The sequence below is a fragment of the Netta rufina genome, assembly GCF_964035555.1.
Source record: "Netta rufina genome assembly, chromosome: 6".
NCBI lineage: Eukaryota > Metazoa > Chordata > Aves > Anseriformes > Anatidae > Netta > Netta rufina.
The window spans coordinates 27,955,931-27,974,040 of NC_140129.1; the positions used below are offsets into that span (position 1 = coordinate 27,955,931).

The 18,110-nt window shown below is 42.3% G+C and overlaps 1 protein-coding gene across 1 annotated transcript in view; it reads left to right on the forward strand.

Annotated features, from left to right (window-relative positions):
- Window positions 1-1,790: 1,790 nt before the first annotated feature.
- Window positions 1,791-18,110, forward strand: part of CNTNAP5 (contactin associated protein family member 5) — a gene marked incomplete at both ends in the record, with an annotated part of 281,013 nt that continues 264,693 nt past the window's right edge. The window contains one exon of the mRNA XM_084289311.1: window positions 1,791-1,866. Coding sequence (XP_084145437.1) covers window positions 1,791-1,866 — 76 coding nt within the window. The remainder of the gene's footprint in view (window positions 1,867-18,110) is intronic.

An 18,110-nucleotide genomic window follows, 5' to 3' on the forward strand; every position in this document is an offset into this window, starting at 1 on the left:
GAACAACTCCTTTGGGGCCTTTGGATGGGAAAGAACCTTATGTGAATGTGTTATCCTTGGTCTGACCCCCACCCCAAGTTTCTGAAATCTGAAGTTAGCAAAGAACAGAGTATCTGTGGCAGGTCTTTGCACGGTCAAAGATAAAACTTAGGTGTGTGTGGATGTATTTAAAGCCAAAAATGAAAGACTTAGACCTCATTAGGCTTTGAGGTTCCTCCTAAGTCTTGGTTTTATGTGACTAAATCTTTATTGACTCTGACTGAAAGCTTTAGGACAAGGCAGCTATCCTTCCTATTTAACCTTGTGCTACTTGTAGCAACAGACGGTGAAATAATTAGGTCATTTTTTAAGTGCAGGCTTTTGCTTTCCAAGCCAACTACTCCTTTAGTGCTAAAAGTCTTGCTTCGGGTGTCCCTCTGACACCTGCTCTCTTTGATATAGCATCTAATCACTAAGCACGATGTATTTCCTCCATACCCCTTACTTTCATATGAGGCTTGTAGCATTCTGGCAATTTAAACCTCCACTCTCCATGGGTGAGTCAGGATGGCTTTGGTGAACTGTCCATTTCTTCTGATTATTTCTCACCATGGTAAGGGACTATGGCTGAGGACTAGCAACTTTACCCCGTGAAGACTTTAATGGTCCAAATACACTCTCAGTGCAGATTAAAGTGGAATCACTAATGCAATTTTGACCTGACTTTGATGCAGCAGCGTATTGATGTGGGGTGACACCACAGCAAGGCAACAAGGTTAGATCTCTGCAGTGATTAAAGCGGAGTTCCTGAGAGGATGTTTACATCCTGTGTTTGCAAGCGTGCAGGGAGGCAACTGGAAACAGCATAGGATGCCTGCTCTGGGTGTGCTCCAGCTGCCTCTACACAGACCGCAAGGGAAAACGAGATGTTTTCTAACTCTTCGTGCCTTTACCCTCTAACCCGTTGTCCCTCTGGAACATAATCACAGTCTTCTCAGCTGCTGCGTATTCAGTAGTCAGACAGTCAATCAATCAATCAGTCTATCAATCAACATTAAAGCCGGTTTTGCCAGGTGTCACCCTCCCCAGCTGGGAGGGCAGCTGCGCCTTTGGGATGTGGGTCTGGCCCCGGCCCCGGCCCCGGCCCTGGGGGTACCCAAAGGGAGCCCCCCCTGCCAGGGGAGTGCATCGCGTGTCCACCCCGTGCCCTGGGGTGAGGCTGTGCCGGCACTGCGTACCGCGAGATGCTCGTAGGCGCTATATGTATGGATATATTACATATTTATAAGCAAAGGAACAACTGAGATGAGGGCGCTTTAAAATGTTCCAGCCACCGCGGTACCCGGGGAGAGAGAGATTTTTTTTATTACTATTTTTTTTCCTCCCTTCTAGGCATCTGATTTACTCCGTGATTCTGATGCTTATCAACAAAGCGTGAAGATTGCAATAAGGATCCTCCCTGGAAGGCGAGGAGGAGTGACTTCAGGGGGCTGGGAGGAGGTGGAGTGCAGCGCGGCTCTCGCCTATAAGGAGGTGCCCAGCGCCCGGCTGCTGCTTCCAGCCGCAGCTCGCAAGGTGAATTTCCGCGGTGCGGGCTCTGCCGCCGGCATTTGGAGCATCTCCTCCTCCGGGGGCCGCGGAGGAAGGTCCCTCGGCTCTCCCCGCTCCGGCTGCCCCTTTACCCGGAGTGCCTGGATGCCCGATGGAGTAGATGAGAGGAAGAAGAGGGAGCGCACAGAGGCTGAGGGGCGCTCGGAAACCGGGTCCGGTGTAGACGAGCGGGTGGCTGACTTTCCCCTGCGGGGCTGACCATGGATTCCCCAGCCCTCGGGGGTTTCACGCTGCTGCTCGTCAGTTTTTGGCACCTGGGATTAACCGCAACCAACTGTGAGTAGCGGGAGCGCAGGAGTTGCCTGGTGTCGGGGTAAATGGGGGGGGGGGGGGGGGGGGGGGGGGGGAGGCGGGAAAGGATGAAAGGGGGGAAAAACTCCCTGCAAACCGAGGGTAGTGCAACGCGACCTCTAAGAAAGTTAGCCCAGCTCCGCTTTGCTAATCGAGCTGAGAAACGCAAAGTTGCGGCCAGATGGAGGGGTTGCTCGCCACCGTCCTGCCGCTGTGGACGTGGATGCGAACGCGAGCCGCTAGAACCTGCAGCGAGCCTCTCGCTCGCTTTCCATCCTTTCGCCGGCCGCGTTTATTTTTTATTTTTATTTTATTGCTTTCGCGGCCGGGGCTGCGCGCCTTCGCTGCCATCGCGGCGGAGCCGCTCGCCGAGCTCCGCACGGGTCGGGGCTGCCAGCACCTCGCGGAGCATCCCCGGCGTTGCCCCCTCCCCGGTTGCCGTCGGTCCCTGCAGTGTCCCCTCTCCCTTCACCATCCCGGGGGGCTGCGACCCCCCTCCTCGCTCCCTCTCCCTTTCGGCCCCTTCCTAAGTTTCCCACGCCCCAAGGGCGGTGCCGGCGGCTCTGGCCCGCAGCAGGACCCCTTCCCTTCCTCCCCTATTTTCCTCCCCCCGGTTCGGGGCTTTGCAGCGCTGTCGCCGGCATCCCCGGGGGCGTTCCGCCGCCTGCCCCCTCCGTGAGACCGCCGGGCCGGGGGGGGATGCTGCGGCGGGGGCCGGGGCGGCCGGGCCCGTCGGGGGCCGCGGGGCGGGCGGGGGTGGCAGCGGGGGGGGTGAGGAGGCCGCCAGAGGGCGCCGTAGCCCCACCGACGGCCCGGCCCGGCACGGCGCAGCCCGGTGCTAGCGGACAGCGCTCCGTGCCCCTGGCTGGATGCTGCTGTCAAACCCGCGGGGGAGCCTTGCTTCAGTTCTCTCTTTTCTTTTCTTTTTTTTTTTTTTTTATTTTTTTATTTTTTTTTTTATTTTCACTCAATTAAATTATGGTTAATATGTTTTAATAACGTTCGCGGATGCTAAATGGCAGGAGATTTAAGGCAGAGGCTTGCTGTTACTGATGCAGTAATAAAGTTAATTCCTAACACTTAAAAAGAAACTCTGCGTTAATGAGTTTTACTATTTCACGGGTGACAGTTTAATTTCCCAGTGCCAATAAACATTTCCATTGAATACACACTGCTTCCTAAATATTTAGGAGTCAATCTTTTTAAAGATCAATGGTTTTATTATACTGTACAGATTTTACTTATTCATTGCTCAATGAATTAGCATAGAATCAGCTGTAAGTGCTTTCCCAGGAGCTGAGTGAAGGAGCCTGTGAATCTGTAATACCTACAAGTTCCCTGGAAACCTCGTTAGGTTCGGATGTGAGGATATCTGTGTGCATGGACCTCAGTAATTGCATCCAGTATGAGAATTTGTCACCTTCTTAAGTAACTCTTCTCTATGTGCTGCAGCTCAGGAAAGCTGAAACTGAGCTCACGGATGCTTGGTCCTACCGCAGATGGGGCTAAGAAATCTTATAAACTGGTTAAAATGTTGAATTATGTCTGCCTAGAAGTAGAAATATCATAAAAGTTTAGTTGAACTTAAAAATCCTTGATTTTAACGATTGCTAAACTCCTGGATACCTGGTAAACTTTCCAGAAAGAGATGTTCCCAAATCCTGTAAATGGGAACCTTCAGCATAGGCCATTCCTCAGGAGCTGAGGTCCTTTTATTTGGAAATCAAAGTGCAAATGGAAAAGTGTTCCTTCTGTGCTTTTCTTGATTTGGGTGGTTTGGCCAAAAGACTTGCATTCAGATGCTTACATTGGTGTATCTGCAATGGCTGTAACTGCCTCATTTCTGACAAGTTCTGCAAACAAGAACAGAATGGGGGATTTTTTTATATATATATTTTTTTTTATATACTGGAAAAGGAGTATGCTTCTGGGAGGAAGAAAGCAAGCTCTTCAGTTTTCTTCCAAAAATCTGACTTGGCATTAGTGTAGGTAACTTTTTTTTTTTCTTGCTCCTAAATTAGGAAATTCTTAAAAATAATAAGAGAAAACCCTGAACAAGTCAAAACCTTTCTTGCCACTGAGATATCTGATTCCAATTTCCTCTTTGGTGTAGTTTTTAATTAAACAAAGAATTACTAAAGAAATTGATTTGAAACACAGCTACAGGCTAGGGGTCAGTAGACATCATTAGAAAGATCAGAATTTCCAAATGCTAATAAAACCTGAGGAATTCCTCCTACTTGGCTTTTTGCAATAATTTATTACATTAGGATACTAGAGTGGCAATAGGATTTCTCCCCAGGATACTAATTACTAGAAAATGACTAAATAGACACATACATCATATTGGAATGGGTTGCATATGATATCTGGCGGAACTGAAACTTCTGCATTCATCAGGTAGACAAGGAGACACAAAGCCTTGCCTGCTGTAAAACAAATTATGTGCCCTTTAGCAGCATACTCTGTGATCTGGAAGCATTAGTAGCTTTGGTAAGTCTAGATGAACATGTTTTTGTTTGTTTGTTTTGATTTCTTTTTCTTTTTTTAAGTTCGAGTGGGGTGTAAATAGTGAAAATATGAAATGAGAAATAAAACTACATTTACCCCAACGACCCTGAAATAGCAATGCAGGACTAGTCTACACCTGCAATAAAGAAAGGACTCCTGGCTAGTGGTCCTCAGTTTGGTGTTATGTGTCTTTGAATTTTCTTCTGTTATTATTTTACATGTTCTGCTTCCTTTTATTTATATTTTTCTTGACTGACCTTTCTACATGGCAAGAAAGACAAGGCAGATTAAGTCACCTTCTGGAGAAGTGACACCTAGCTCCCATTGCAAAAGTTATTCTCGGTAACAATGCCATATTTCCATTCTTGAGCACAGCCTCCTCTTCCTCCCACAGAATCACTAGCATTTGTTATCTGATCTTGAGGCTTTCAAACCTTTCAATTAAACCCAGTCATGACTGTTAGTCAAACCTGCAGAAATTCAGTGTGGTAGAATTAGATCTATTTAATTTCTTATTGAGATATAAGGTCCAACATATGGTCCACTACTCTGCAGTAGATTTAGATTTCGCTTTCCAGGAGACTGTCTGCAATAACTCTATTCAGATAAATGTAGGTTGTGCATGTGTGAGTATATCTATTAATTGCAAAACAGGGAAAAAATGTTTTAAAGATTTTTTTTCTTGGTGGCAGAGTTTTAACTGTTTTTAGTCTTCCCTTATGGTGGTCTTAATTGACAGTAATTGTGCAGGAGTCAGACAAGTGTACGTGAAAACTTTCAGGGGAAACTCTGATTCTAAGTACTTGAGGCCATCAAGACCAGTAGGTGCATTTGGGACATGTAAGAGACCTAGTAGGTCAGCATTGATAAAGGCAAGAGGTCTGTTAAACAATAACCTTTATATCCATGTGGTCAGAAATGCTAAGTTTTGAAGAGATCTGGTGAAATAAGTAGGCTATTGATCTTCAGATTGCAGTCTGAGGCTTATTCACTTGCAGGCTGAGCAAACAGGATCAGATACACATCTCTAGTTCTTACTCCTCTGGCTTCAGTACTTAAATATTCCCTACAAGAGACTAGTATGTGGACATACTTCTTCCTTTTAGTTATGTTATTTAGGGAGAATAGCGTATCCAAACATTAGCTTTGTCATGCCTTCTGATGCAACAATGAAATAAATGATAGGAGATAATGAGATTTCCTGAGAGAGAGGCTGTGAATGAGATTCCTGCCACAGCAAAGTCCAGGGGACACACTGCTGATGAGTGCCTCTCTTGCACATCTGTCATCATCTATCATATAATCAGTTTGACTTAACTAGCACTCCTTGGCTTTGAATCAGTCTTAAAGATGGTCTTTCCATGGACTGCAATGGTCTTTGGATTCTGCATCCACTAGGCAGATGGCATTGCCAGCCCACAGGAATCTATCTGGGGTTATTATCATCTCAGTACCAAATACATTGTCTGCTTGGATGTTTTTTCCTTTTTTTTTTTTTTTTTTTTTTTACTCTTAATGTCATGTAAATGAAGCAGTTTTTTTTTTTGTATAAATTAACAGCAAGAACAAATTGTTTTCAAATGTGCTTAGTACATTTGTACGAAGTATAGACTTCAAGTGGAAAATATGGTGATGCTTCACATGCGTGAAGCTCTCTCAGCATACATACAAGCTTCTGCCAGCTACCCACTGAATGTAGGGCCAACGAATGTTTTTTTTTAATCACTGTAATTATTCTTTTGCCAATGGTAAACTGAGTCAGTGTATCATAAGTAAGCATGGAGATAAACATATAATCAATGTGAGAATCAATGTAACTAAAATAAGTCCTTTGGGGTCAATTGGATTGGTCCTTTATGGTGTGATCATGTCCCGTTATCTGCTGTTGGATCATATTCATATCTGCCTAGCTATATATAATCATTTCTAAATCCACAGATTATTCCTGACTTCCTCTTCCCCTCTCTCCCCTATCTCTGCTGCTATTTGAAGCAAATGGAGTCTGGACGGCTGAATACTGAAGTGAATAAGTTTATGAATGCAGTAGGAGTGTGGGATGGGTTTTATTTATTTTTAGCCCCCAAAATGCATTTTTGGGTAGATGTGACAGATTTCAGCTTGCTTGGCAAATTACATTCTTGTCCCCCAGCACCCTGCCCAGGAAAAGATGAGAATGGGTGAAACACAGACCTGCATCTGCACCCCCCAGGGTCACATGCAACAGAGGCTCTCTAAATGTGTTGGCTTTTCCTTAGCTTACCAGCCTCTTGTGTCCTACCTACCAAGCATCTGAGGGAGTGAGCTGTCTGTGCTGCACACCGGGTAACCTGGCATGCTTTTGTAAAACAAAGGATTTCTGCCAGACTTTGCCACTGCTAGAACTCAGGCAAGTTATTCTGGCCCTGTGGCGTTCACACTTCTTTTTACGACTACCGGTGTCTTACTGATATGAGGGCCACGTGCATCATGCCTGTGGGTTGGGGTCCTCACTGGACGCATCTCTTCTGGGTATACACAGAAAGGAAAGGTGTAAAAGAGAAAGGAAGAGGTAGATTTGCATGGGCACTTTCTTTCTGCTGTCAGTAAAATGTCTTTAAGAGATATGGAGTGCTTTGTTCTCTGTTAACTAAACTCCTAACTCAAACCAAGGGAAGAGAATTGTGTAATCCTGATGTAATAAAGCTTTAAAATTACAGGCAGTTCTTGAAGGCTTTGAATGCATCACTTGGTAAAGCAGAAAGGATTAATAGGCCTATTAGTAGACCTATTAGAAAGTCTTTATAGCATCAGGGGAAAAAAAAATATTTTTTTTTGTATGTGTTCCTGGGCTGATATAACTGATAACTAATTTCCTTGTATTAATTTTGTCTATGAATTTTCTAACTGTCCTGTGCAGTGCAGATTCTTGTGGGCTGATAATGCCATGTGTTCTCTAGATCAGCACAACTGATGATGTTTTAAATGATGAAAACAATGCAGTATAGAATTGGGGGGGGAGGGACTGCCAAAACATTGGTTTATTTTTTTTAATTACCCACTCTAAGCAGTTAAAAAAAAAAAAAAAAGGTTGTTCATTGTGTAGTGATATAAATCCCCTTCTGTATAGATATGCTCCAAAAGAAAGGAAAATAACTTAGTAAAAGAGAAAGCATGAATCCATTTGTAAATGTCAGAAGGATCATGCCTGATCTGTATACCAGGAGAGGAAAAAATGTTGTTCTGGCAGAGGTTTTACATCTGCATAATACTAGCTCTTCCTCTACGTTACTACAAACATATGCTGAAACTCGGATAACTCGATCCATTTCCTACAGAATTTTGTGCTTAGAGTTTATTGGAACAGGAACTGAATAAAACAGTGGAAGTTTGTGTGAAGCTACCTTGCTATTGAAAGTACTAACCAGGTATTAGAGTACTGGTTCGTTCAATTATTGTTGCATGTTGTAACCTGTGAATTCAAACGCCACAGAACTGATTTCTTGAATGTATGGCTGTAGTATTTCACCTGAGAATAAGATACAGAGCTTGAAGAGACAGCATTCTTGTAGGTAATGGTACCTTTTATTTTATGCAGTGTTTCTCTAACATAATGATGACCTCGCTAGTGTTCAGTCTTTCAGTCTCCGTTGCAGCACCAGGGGCACGAACCTGCATGGGCACTGAATAATCAAAGATGTCAGAATTGTGCTTCAGACAGTGCAAGGGAATACTATGAGTTCATGGACATCTGTAAGGAAAACATATTTTTTTCCATAACAGAAGTTATCTGTGGAAATAATTTTGGAATAGAGATGCTTGTTCCACCCTTTTTTGGGGACTATCCATTTGGAAACTGTTACCTGGATGGAGAGGGCTTTAGTTTTAGGAAGAGATGTCAGTAAGTGATTTGCATGGCAAAAGTGATGCCAGCACCTTAGCCTGTGTTAGCCTTTGTCCTAGGCAGGTGCTAAATCAGAGAGGAGTCAGGCTTGGATTGAGAGCACAGTGCAGTAGCATTGGGGGTTGGTGGAAGCATCTAGGGAACCAGAGTGTAAATGGGTTTGCCTTTTGTTCCCATTTATTTGAAACTGGCTTTGAGTAACAGAAGCTCTATGACTTCTGTTTCGTCATGAATGATGATTACCTAAGTAAATATGCTTACAGGATCATTCATCAGCATCACTGTAATTCAGGATCTGGGTTTCAGCTCGGGGGTTGTGTTGGTGTGCTTGTATTGAGCCAGGGAAGCCCAGGCTCCTGACCACACAGACTGGCTTCCCAATGAGTTGGATGTAGGTGCTGGAGGTTTTCTGGGAAGAGTTCCCGTGGTTTCCTCTTGTCATAGTTAACATCAGATGCATCATACCAGTGGTTAGTTTATAATGTGCCAGCAGTATTTCTGCGCTGGACAATGCAACTCCAAAGCTGAGGTTAAGGGGTATTCTTATGAGCATCACTAATACATGGATTCTTAATTATAAGGAAAAGCTAACTTTGTAATTGTTCATTTAGTGTCATTCTCAACACTAAAAAGGGTTTTGGTGGCTTTTGTTAATGCACTCTTTTCCAGACCATTAACTGCCTGGGATCCATGTGATCCTTATGGGAACAGAGAGCATCAAACTGCAGTGGGACAGACTGGACTCCTTTCAGTCTAGTGTCTAGAAGATGCTCAGTAACACCCACAGCAGTGGACATTGAATAGAGTAACTATGGTATCATTCTGGGGAACACTTCCCTTTTGACATTGTTGAGTCTAGCACAAAGTCCCATAGCATGAAGCAGAATTGTACACAATGCTAACCATCGCGGCGCAGTAGGAATTGGACTGGGAAGGAAGTAAATGTACTTCATTCTGTTTTATTGTGTGTATTGAGAAGGACTGAGTGTTGGGCTTGGGAATTCTGGGGCATAATTTTTTTTTCCTAGAAGTATTCAGTGCACTGTGTTGCCAATATAGTAGTAAATAATAATAATTTTCAAATGGGCAAAATCCTTCCTTTGCTCCCAGCTGGGCAATAAGGAGTAGATAGACGTACTGCTTGGCAAGTTCTATTTTCTTCTGTAAATGGTGAGGCATTGTTCCTTGAAGACAGTGGTTCTTCACTGACAGCTCATCAGCAGCCCAGGAACAGAGACAAATGCCTTGTGATCTCTGTCACCAGTGACATAGCTGTAGTCATTCCCATGTTAGTTCAATGATGGCTCTATATGTTTGGACATAAATCGCCCCCACTTCTGATATGGATGCTGCAAGCCATTGCTATCTGTCCTCTTTCTAGGTTAAAACAAACAAACAAAACAAAACAAAAAAAAAAAAAACTGAAAGTTAATAAAGCTATTTTCTTCCTCCTCTCCATGCAAACTTGTCATTAGAGCGGCAGGGCAAAATGGCATTTTGTTACTGGAAATTATCTGGTGTGTCCATAAAATTATGCATACAGAAAGTAGCAGGAGATGGAGACTGTTTGTAGGGAGAGAGGGGAGGTCCAAGGGATCTTCTCCCAGTTTGCCCATTACTACTGGCAGCTTCCTAATGCACTCAAGGAGGAGGTCTGAATTAATGGTCCAAGTGAGCCATCAGTGAATGGTTAAGAGTAACACATGCATTCAGCAATCAGGATTGATTTATAAATAGGACAAAAGGGACTAAATATGCTATGAAAATGAGTGTTGAAGATTCCCCACACCAATGAATAATTTATCCTCTTCTAGTATCCATGAAAACAAATTGTGCACATAAGAACCCATTAGAAAAGTTAATCCCTCAAATGGCTGAACATGGACAAAAACAGCTTTTGTTTTAAAAGGTAGATTTACTCAAATCTTCTCTAATTTGATTTGCCAGTGGGGCATAATTTAAGTCAAACAAGTTAGCAGTATGACTTGCTATATGAAGATATAAATATTTAATAGGTGATGAGAAATGTCTGCCCCAGAGGATAACAAGCTAAGGAGCACTCATTCTCCACACTCCTAAAGGCAAAGGGTATGCTAAAACCAAAAGAAATAGCAAGCAAAATGGAGAGGTAGCTTTTCTTCACAGGACGTGGTCCTCTGAAACTGGCCTTAAGGGCACCTGTAGTGCCTTTGCTGTTCTACATAATCCCAGAAAAACTCTCTCTCCAAGTAATGATAGTGTTCTTTCAGTGCCTGTAAATGTCATAGTCTTCCTACGGTCTCTGTATGTCTGCAGATGTTCACAGTGAACCTATCCTAGCCAGAGCACCTGCTCTGGGGCGTGTAGGACGCTGTATCTTCAACAATTCCTTGGGATGAGTGTTTGTATCAACACTAAACAGAGGATCATAGAGAGGGTAGAAGAGACACTACACAGTGCCCTTGGATTTCTTCCTGTCTGCCCTGAAAAATTCAAAAGGGTCAGTTTGTGTGGTTTTGTTTACTGTAAATTTTGTATCAAAATAGTTTGCTTTTTAATTTTAGACGAAAACCTCCTTCAGCAACTCCTAGCAAAATTAAACAGCTATGGCATTTTTCACAGACTGTTTGTTTGGAAAAGAAAATGAAAATTTGATGAATTTCAATCAGAAGTAGCTTGCAGCATTCAAATATTTATAGATTATCAAATTCCCTTTTCTCATCTCTGTTTCTTAAGTGCAGAGCTCATCTTATATGTAATATTAATTCTCATTATTCGTGGACAGTTATTCACTGGTTTCTTTCACAGACTTAGTTCATCTAGGACCTGGTCTAAATGAAAAGGAATGACTCTTGAATTTCAGATCTACTTTTCTTTAGAAGCCAGTTCCTCCAGTGTGTAAATCCTTGTTATTGTTCTCCTGTGAAGTTTATTTTTCTTAAAACCTGTCTGGCAATGTATGCAATACTAGATGTGTTTGCACCTGTCAGTTGAAAGAACTATTAATTTTCCTGGTGACTGCTGCTCTTCTTGAAAGTGTATTCTTCTGAAAGTGTATTGGCCTGCTCTTTTGTCAGATTCCATGCCAGCCTTGTATTCAACTTACTGACAATATAATAAGTTAGTTGCATGCAATTTTGTATTCTCCTCTCTATATATTTAGTAAAATAATAGATGATGAAATACTCAACAGGAGGACCCAGGAAACAGAACAACATTTACTAAAATAATATATATATAAAATGCATTGTGCCCAGAGGTAGGATGAGAGGCAATGGGCACAAACTGAATCACAGGAAGTTCCAGCTGAATATGAAAGGGCACTTCTGTACTGTGATGGTGGCAGAGCACTGGAACAAGTTCCTTCTCTGGTGATATTCAAAACCCGCCTGGATGCCACCCTTCGCAATGTGCTCTAGGTAATCCTGTTTGGCAGGGGGTTTGGACTAGATGATCTGTCAGAGGTCCCTTCCAACCTTGGCCATTCTGTAATAAATATAATGTATATTTCATTGCATAATTTAAATATAAAATATATATTTTTTAAAAAATCTATATATTTTGCAAACTTTTTCTGTTTCATGGGTCCTTTTGTTTTGCTGAGTTGAACACTAGTTGCCATAGTACATGGGGTTACACTGTATAATCATTTCTGTAAAAGCATTGCAGAAAGCACTTTCAATGTCTGAAACGCTGATAGTCTAAGGGTATTCTTGGTTCTCTTTCTTCCAGGCAGTTATAGTTATGAGCTTCCAGGCTCATGTTGCCGGTGCTGCTGTTTATTCCATGACAGTTTATTCCAACCTGGAAACCATATAGCTAGCTTTTTGTTAGGAACATTAGGTACACGATGTTGCTCATGACAGTGCACAAATGTCTGCATAGATACTATTTTTAAAAAATCCCACATTTTTTTTCCTATCTTTATCTTTTTGCTCTGAAGAAATGCATCACGTTGGTCACTTCAATTGAGGCTCTACTGGCCTCAGATCCTGAGCATGGGCAAAGCCTTTACAGTACAGGGAGCTTTTGAGGCATTTCTCTTGCTTTCTTGGCTCAGTTTCTTGGTAGAGAGCTACTGTATGGTCTCTGTTCTAAGAAAGTCATCAAGGAATTTGTTTGGCTTTGTCATTCAGCAGAAGCACATAGGCTGGAACCAGGGAGGAACAGATGAGCTGAATCAAGCTGAAAACTAGTACTGTCAGCTACATTCCCAAGTTCCAAATGTCCCTGAAATGACTGTTACATAAGACATTTTACCTATAACATTATATTTGTTTGCAAATTATAAACTCTTGTCTTCTTGAAGCCTGCATCTGGTAGCTGGTACTGTTCCCTGGGGCCTCCTTCACAGAGGCTGTGCATCACTCAAAGTAATCTTATTTACTGCACCATTATGAGTTTGGATTACAATCTCCTTTACACACCCACATTCATCAGTGGCTGTTTGCAAAAGCCCAGACTGTTTTTCAGACAACTGATGGAGATGTGTTTTTCATCTGTACTTTTGCTCAGGAGCTGCAGTTGGCTTTTTTGGGCAACGTCAACAAATATGAAAGAGGTTCCCTACTTTCCTGAGACCTCAGCAGAACACACAGGGGAAAAAAAAATCTGCTTGCTACATCATAAATCATTTTCCACTTTAGCTTATAGAAGGAGGTATCAACCTCTGTGACTCATCCCATTTCATGACAAACACATGCTATTTCACTTGCTCTGACAGGCTTGATCCAAACCCCACCAATTCTGTCATTGGGTCTGGACTTCAATGATTTCTGAGAATCAAATAAGGAAGTCCTGATTTGATGGTCTCCCTCTGATTACAAGCAGACAGTGAGTCAGAGCTATATCAGAACAGATTTTTCTCCTACCCTCTCTAATCTCCCTTGCCCCACACCCAAAGCCTTAGTAGTGTGTGATTTACGGTGCCTGTTTTTTTGCAACTTCATCTAATTAGCACAGGCACTGAGGTCAGTGTTCTAACACCTGACAGACTTTACAAGGCAATGCCACAATTACAAGTGCAATTATCGCTTTTTCTACTGCACTAAAAAATGTAGCATATGAAAATTAGCAAAAAATCCTAAATGTTAGGATGAAAGGGTGGGTGTTAGAGAGGTACCATCTTTGAATTTGAAAAGCCAGGATTTGATGCTTTTTTTTTTTTTTTTTTTTGAAAGTTTCCCTGGATATCATTACGTGATGTGTTTAATTGCTTTGAGCTTGAGTTTACCTGGTTTATCTCATTAGAGCTAAATGTGTATCTCTTAGTGTATAATAGACTGCACCTACCAGCTGTTAGAGAAAGAGACCCTTCTGCTAGGCAATGACATAATATAAGCAATAACACTCTTAGTGCATTTCTTTTAAAATTACTTACAGTGCCTACAAATAATCACATCTCTAAACCATTGTAATCTGTACTTGCTCTCCCTGGTGACCTCCCTAGAGGTCTCTATGCAGCAACTTTTAGGATCTCCATGTAAACCTACAGTTGCACAGTGTGAGAGCTGTGTGGTTGGCTGTGAGCCAGGGAAATAAATTTTTTTTTTCTTTGAGCACTGTGCCCTTCCAGTCACTTCTATGTGGCATATGCTACCTCGCTGCATAGTCCTAAACTATGATTATTTGGTGGAAATGGTGCGTTCATGTGAAGTTAAAGAATAATAACTAGATAAATATGACTATAAAGTGCCGTCCAGAGGTAGCCAAAAGAAATGCACAAAAAAAAGGCTATTCCCTTTTATTTCTTACATTAAGAGAAACTATAATCTTAGCTTAGACAGAATTTAGAACAAATCTATAAAGTCATGTTCAAGCTAAGCTTTGTAAATTCCAAGACAGGCACTTAATTTGGTGTTCAGGCAGGGAGAAAAACAGTTCGCAGCTGGAAATGCCTGTTCTTCTTGTCCACAAGGTGTAATGAGAAGACTAATTGATTTAGACTCCTTCAGGATAGAAATAAATTTTCTGTGTTTTTGGAAATGTGAAGCACGAGGTCTTCATCTTCGTGGGAGGATTTCTTGATGTCTGTGTTAATAAAAGTGGAGTCTCCTTTCTAAAGACTGCAGAAGATGATGACATCTGTTTCTTCTGAGTATTTCTAAGTATGTTGCTGTCTGGTGTTGTCTTTGACATAGCTAGTTTGGTGAGAACAGCCAGAGACAAGTGCACTAACCTGCAAACCCTAGTATTTTTAAAAGACTAGTATTTTTAAAGACAAATGCAACAATATCATTATCTTACTCAGTGATAGTTTTGTTAGAAAGATTAAAAATTGTTTCCTGTAATATTCTTACATAGACTGGCAAATAAGTCTTATCCTTTTACTTAGTGTAAGTATTATGAATAAACAGCACATAACACACAGCTTCACTTCGTTCTCTGAAATGACCAAGAAGATCAAAGCAAAGAGAAACAGTCATCAGCTATGCAAATGAACAAGGCTTAGAGCAAATCTGCCTGTTAAGTCAGTAATTTGATGGGTTGTTTTTTTGATTAAGCTTCCCTGGGGGCAAGGAAAGATTTAATTAAAAAGAGATTCAAGGGGAATTCAGAATAATAAGTCATGTCTATTTTATCTCTGCCAGCGCCTTGGAAAGTTGGTGGCTGCTGATGGAACAGGTTGAGGTGCAAAGAAGAAAGGGCAAATAGGACTACCTCCTTCATGAGTTTGGACCCTCCCATTTTCACTACCTACAGCTTTCAGTCTTCACCTCCTGATAGCAACAGTTGACAAAAGCTGTTCTTTCCTGATACTCTTCCCCGACTTTGTACTTCATTTATTTTCATGGCTAGAGCAATTTCAGTAACACCAACTTGTTGAAGACCTCAGATTTGCCAGTCTGCAACATCAAGCTACTTAAGCATTCAGGTATCATTTCAGCCAGATTAAAAGCTGAGTCCCTCAAATATTGAAACACTAGTAGAATCAAGTGTCTGTCACATATCTAAGGTAATAGAAAAGACTTTTCTGAATGCAGAAGAGTGCTGGCATTTTACAGATCAGTAGGGTATTTGTTTCAGTTGACGTTGTCTAAAAATGGCAGAACAGTTTTCTATGAGGTTGTTGATCGGGTTTGATGAAAGAAGCAAGAAAGCCAGAGAGCACTTCTAGTGTTGTTTCTAAGGATCTTTAGGGAAACTATCTTCATTTTTCAGGTCACATTATGTTTCTATTCCTGGCACTCTGTTTATTTAACATTTAAAGATCTGCCTTTGTAGCTTCAAATAGCAAATGGCTGCAGAATCTCATTAGGACTATTGAAGTTAGGTTTTACAGTATAAACATGTTTCAGTTGAGTCCAGTGAATATAATTCTTAGTGTATCATTTAGAAATGTGATAGTGCACTCCAGCAATGGTAAACAGGATGAACTGAAATGAGTGCTCTGTATGATCACTGAAATCAAAAATGCCACTAAATAGTATCAGAACACAAAATGATTTAACTGGAAGAGCATATTTATTAATAACTTCTAATAGACTCTGAATATTAAAATGCATATAGAGCTGATGAAAATAAAATTTACTTCTTCCCCTTCTTTTAGAGGAATTTATTTTTTTCCATTATCTACGTAGTTGTTCCTCTATGTTGAAATCAAATAAATAATGCTCAGGCCTGACAATGAGATACCAAATCCTCAAAATGCCCTGCTCCTGAATTCTGCTGACTGCTCAGTTCACAATTTCCTATGGTTAATGTCATGTTTGAAATCTGTTTTTTTGAATAGGTATATCCAGATTTTTCTACAAACTTGTGTGTGAGGATTTATCTATGCATGACATATTTTAAAAGTAAGGTTGCACATGTTTTACTTCGGTCCTTTGTTCAGAGCAGGATAATATTTTAGACAGTTCTTTTACAGTTCTTTTTTTTTAGACAATCCTATTTCTTTAAAATTATTAAAATAAAACAAAAAATGAAGTGGTGGAATCAAACAGTTCCCTGATTAAATTCATTTCCATTTTGGTATTTTATTATTGCTTTCATTATATTCTTTTCTTTTGGGGAGTCTTTTTCTAATCTTGAGTAGCTTCAATATTCTGTTTAATAAGTCATTTATAATTTTTTTTTTGAGGATTAGTCATTAGGAATTTGACTCTTGCATGCAATCCATTTGGAATATTTCTCTAATTGTGACTTTCTAATATTTCTCTCTTAATCACAATCACAGAATGGCTTGGGTTGGAAGGGACCTTAAAGATCATCTAGTTCCAAACCCCCTGCCATAGGCAGGGATGCCACCCACTCGATCAGGTTTGCTAGTGCCCTATCCAGCCTGGTGTTCCAGTTGTGTGATCCATCCCACCACATCTCTGTGATAGCAATTATATCATAGTTTTTTGTAACTGCATCATGGCTTCCAAATCCTCCTGCTTCATCCCCATGATGCATGCATTGGTGTCCCTTCCAATCCCCTTCCATGTCTTCAGCTGGGCTATGGGCTGCATTACCTTTTTAGAGGAGTCATTCCTAATTCCTATGGGATGATTCAGAGGTGTCTTCCCGTTGTTTTCTTGAGTACTGACATCCACTGGTTCTTTTGCATCTCTTACTGGTACATCCCCTTCCTCCACGGAGCTTAGTTTAAAGCCCTACTAATGAGTCCAACCAGCTTGCTGCCCAAACACTTTTGCCCCACTTTGTCAGGTGTGCCCCATCTGGTGTCAGCATTCCTGGTCTCTCAGAAAAATGCCCAAGATTGTAGAACCAAAACTCTGATCATGGCACCACCTACGCAGCCAATCATTCACCTGATCTGGATGTTGCCTCCTCCTTAGGCCCCAGTCTCCAGCTGGGAGGATTGAGGTGAACTCTACTTGTGCTCCCAATTGCAACGTCTTTCCAAGGGGCATAAAGTCTCTTTTGATGTTTTGTAGTTTCCTCGTTGCAACCTCACTTGTCCTTACATGAAAGAGTAGTAACAGGGGGTAGTCATGTTGTTTAACCAAGTTTAGTAACCTCTTTGTGATGTTGCAGGCCCCAGTCAGGGAGCAAACTTCTGGAGAGATATGGTCTGGGTGGCAAATGGGTGCTTCAGCGCACCTCAGAGAGGAAGCTCCAGTTACCAACACTTTTTTTTTTGTGGCACCAACTTTTATATGCATGGTTTGCTGGTCCTCTTTTATACTGGTGCCCTTTCCTTGGGGCTTGACCATTACCGTTGTTGTTGCTATCCTCTCCTTTTTTGAGTCTCAGAACATCGCATCTATTGCACAGGGACATTTTGGGGGCAAGGGGGAGATTCATTGTTCTACTCTGAGCAGAGACGAGGGTTCAGCTTCCCTTGTCTTGCAAGTCCATCAACTGTGCCAATTCAGGGTAGGAGGCTCCCTTACCACTCCCATGTGAGGACTCGGAGCAGGGCTGTTGCTCAGCCTGTACCAGCACTTCATACAATGCATGAATCTCTCGCTCAGATTCCTGGATGCTTCACAGCCTGTTGAGCTCCTCTTGCAAGACAGCAACTTGCTCAAAAAGCTCATCCACTTGTAGCCACAACACCCAATTCTGCCTTTGGGTCCTAGGGCACCTTCCAGATTCTGGAGTTCCCCACAACTGGGGGTCTGGGAAGCTATTTCGGTCCTCAGGGGCTCTGTCTGCTTGTAGGCATCTGCCATGGGTGTTCCTGGCCTCTCCGTCTGCGTTTTGGCCTCAGCCCGGCAGGTGCGTCGGCAGACGCCACTTTTGCTTCAGTACCAGCCTGCTCTTCGTCACTACAGGGACAGAGGGGCCGCCTCCTGCCCTCCTAGGCGCCCTGCCCGCTCCAGCTGCCGCGCCACGGCCTTGTCGCCGCCTTTGTACGAGAGGGGGGAGCGGCCGCTGCTCCCGGCTCTGCCCCAGCCCCGTCACCCGC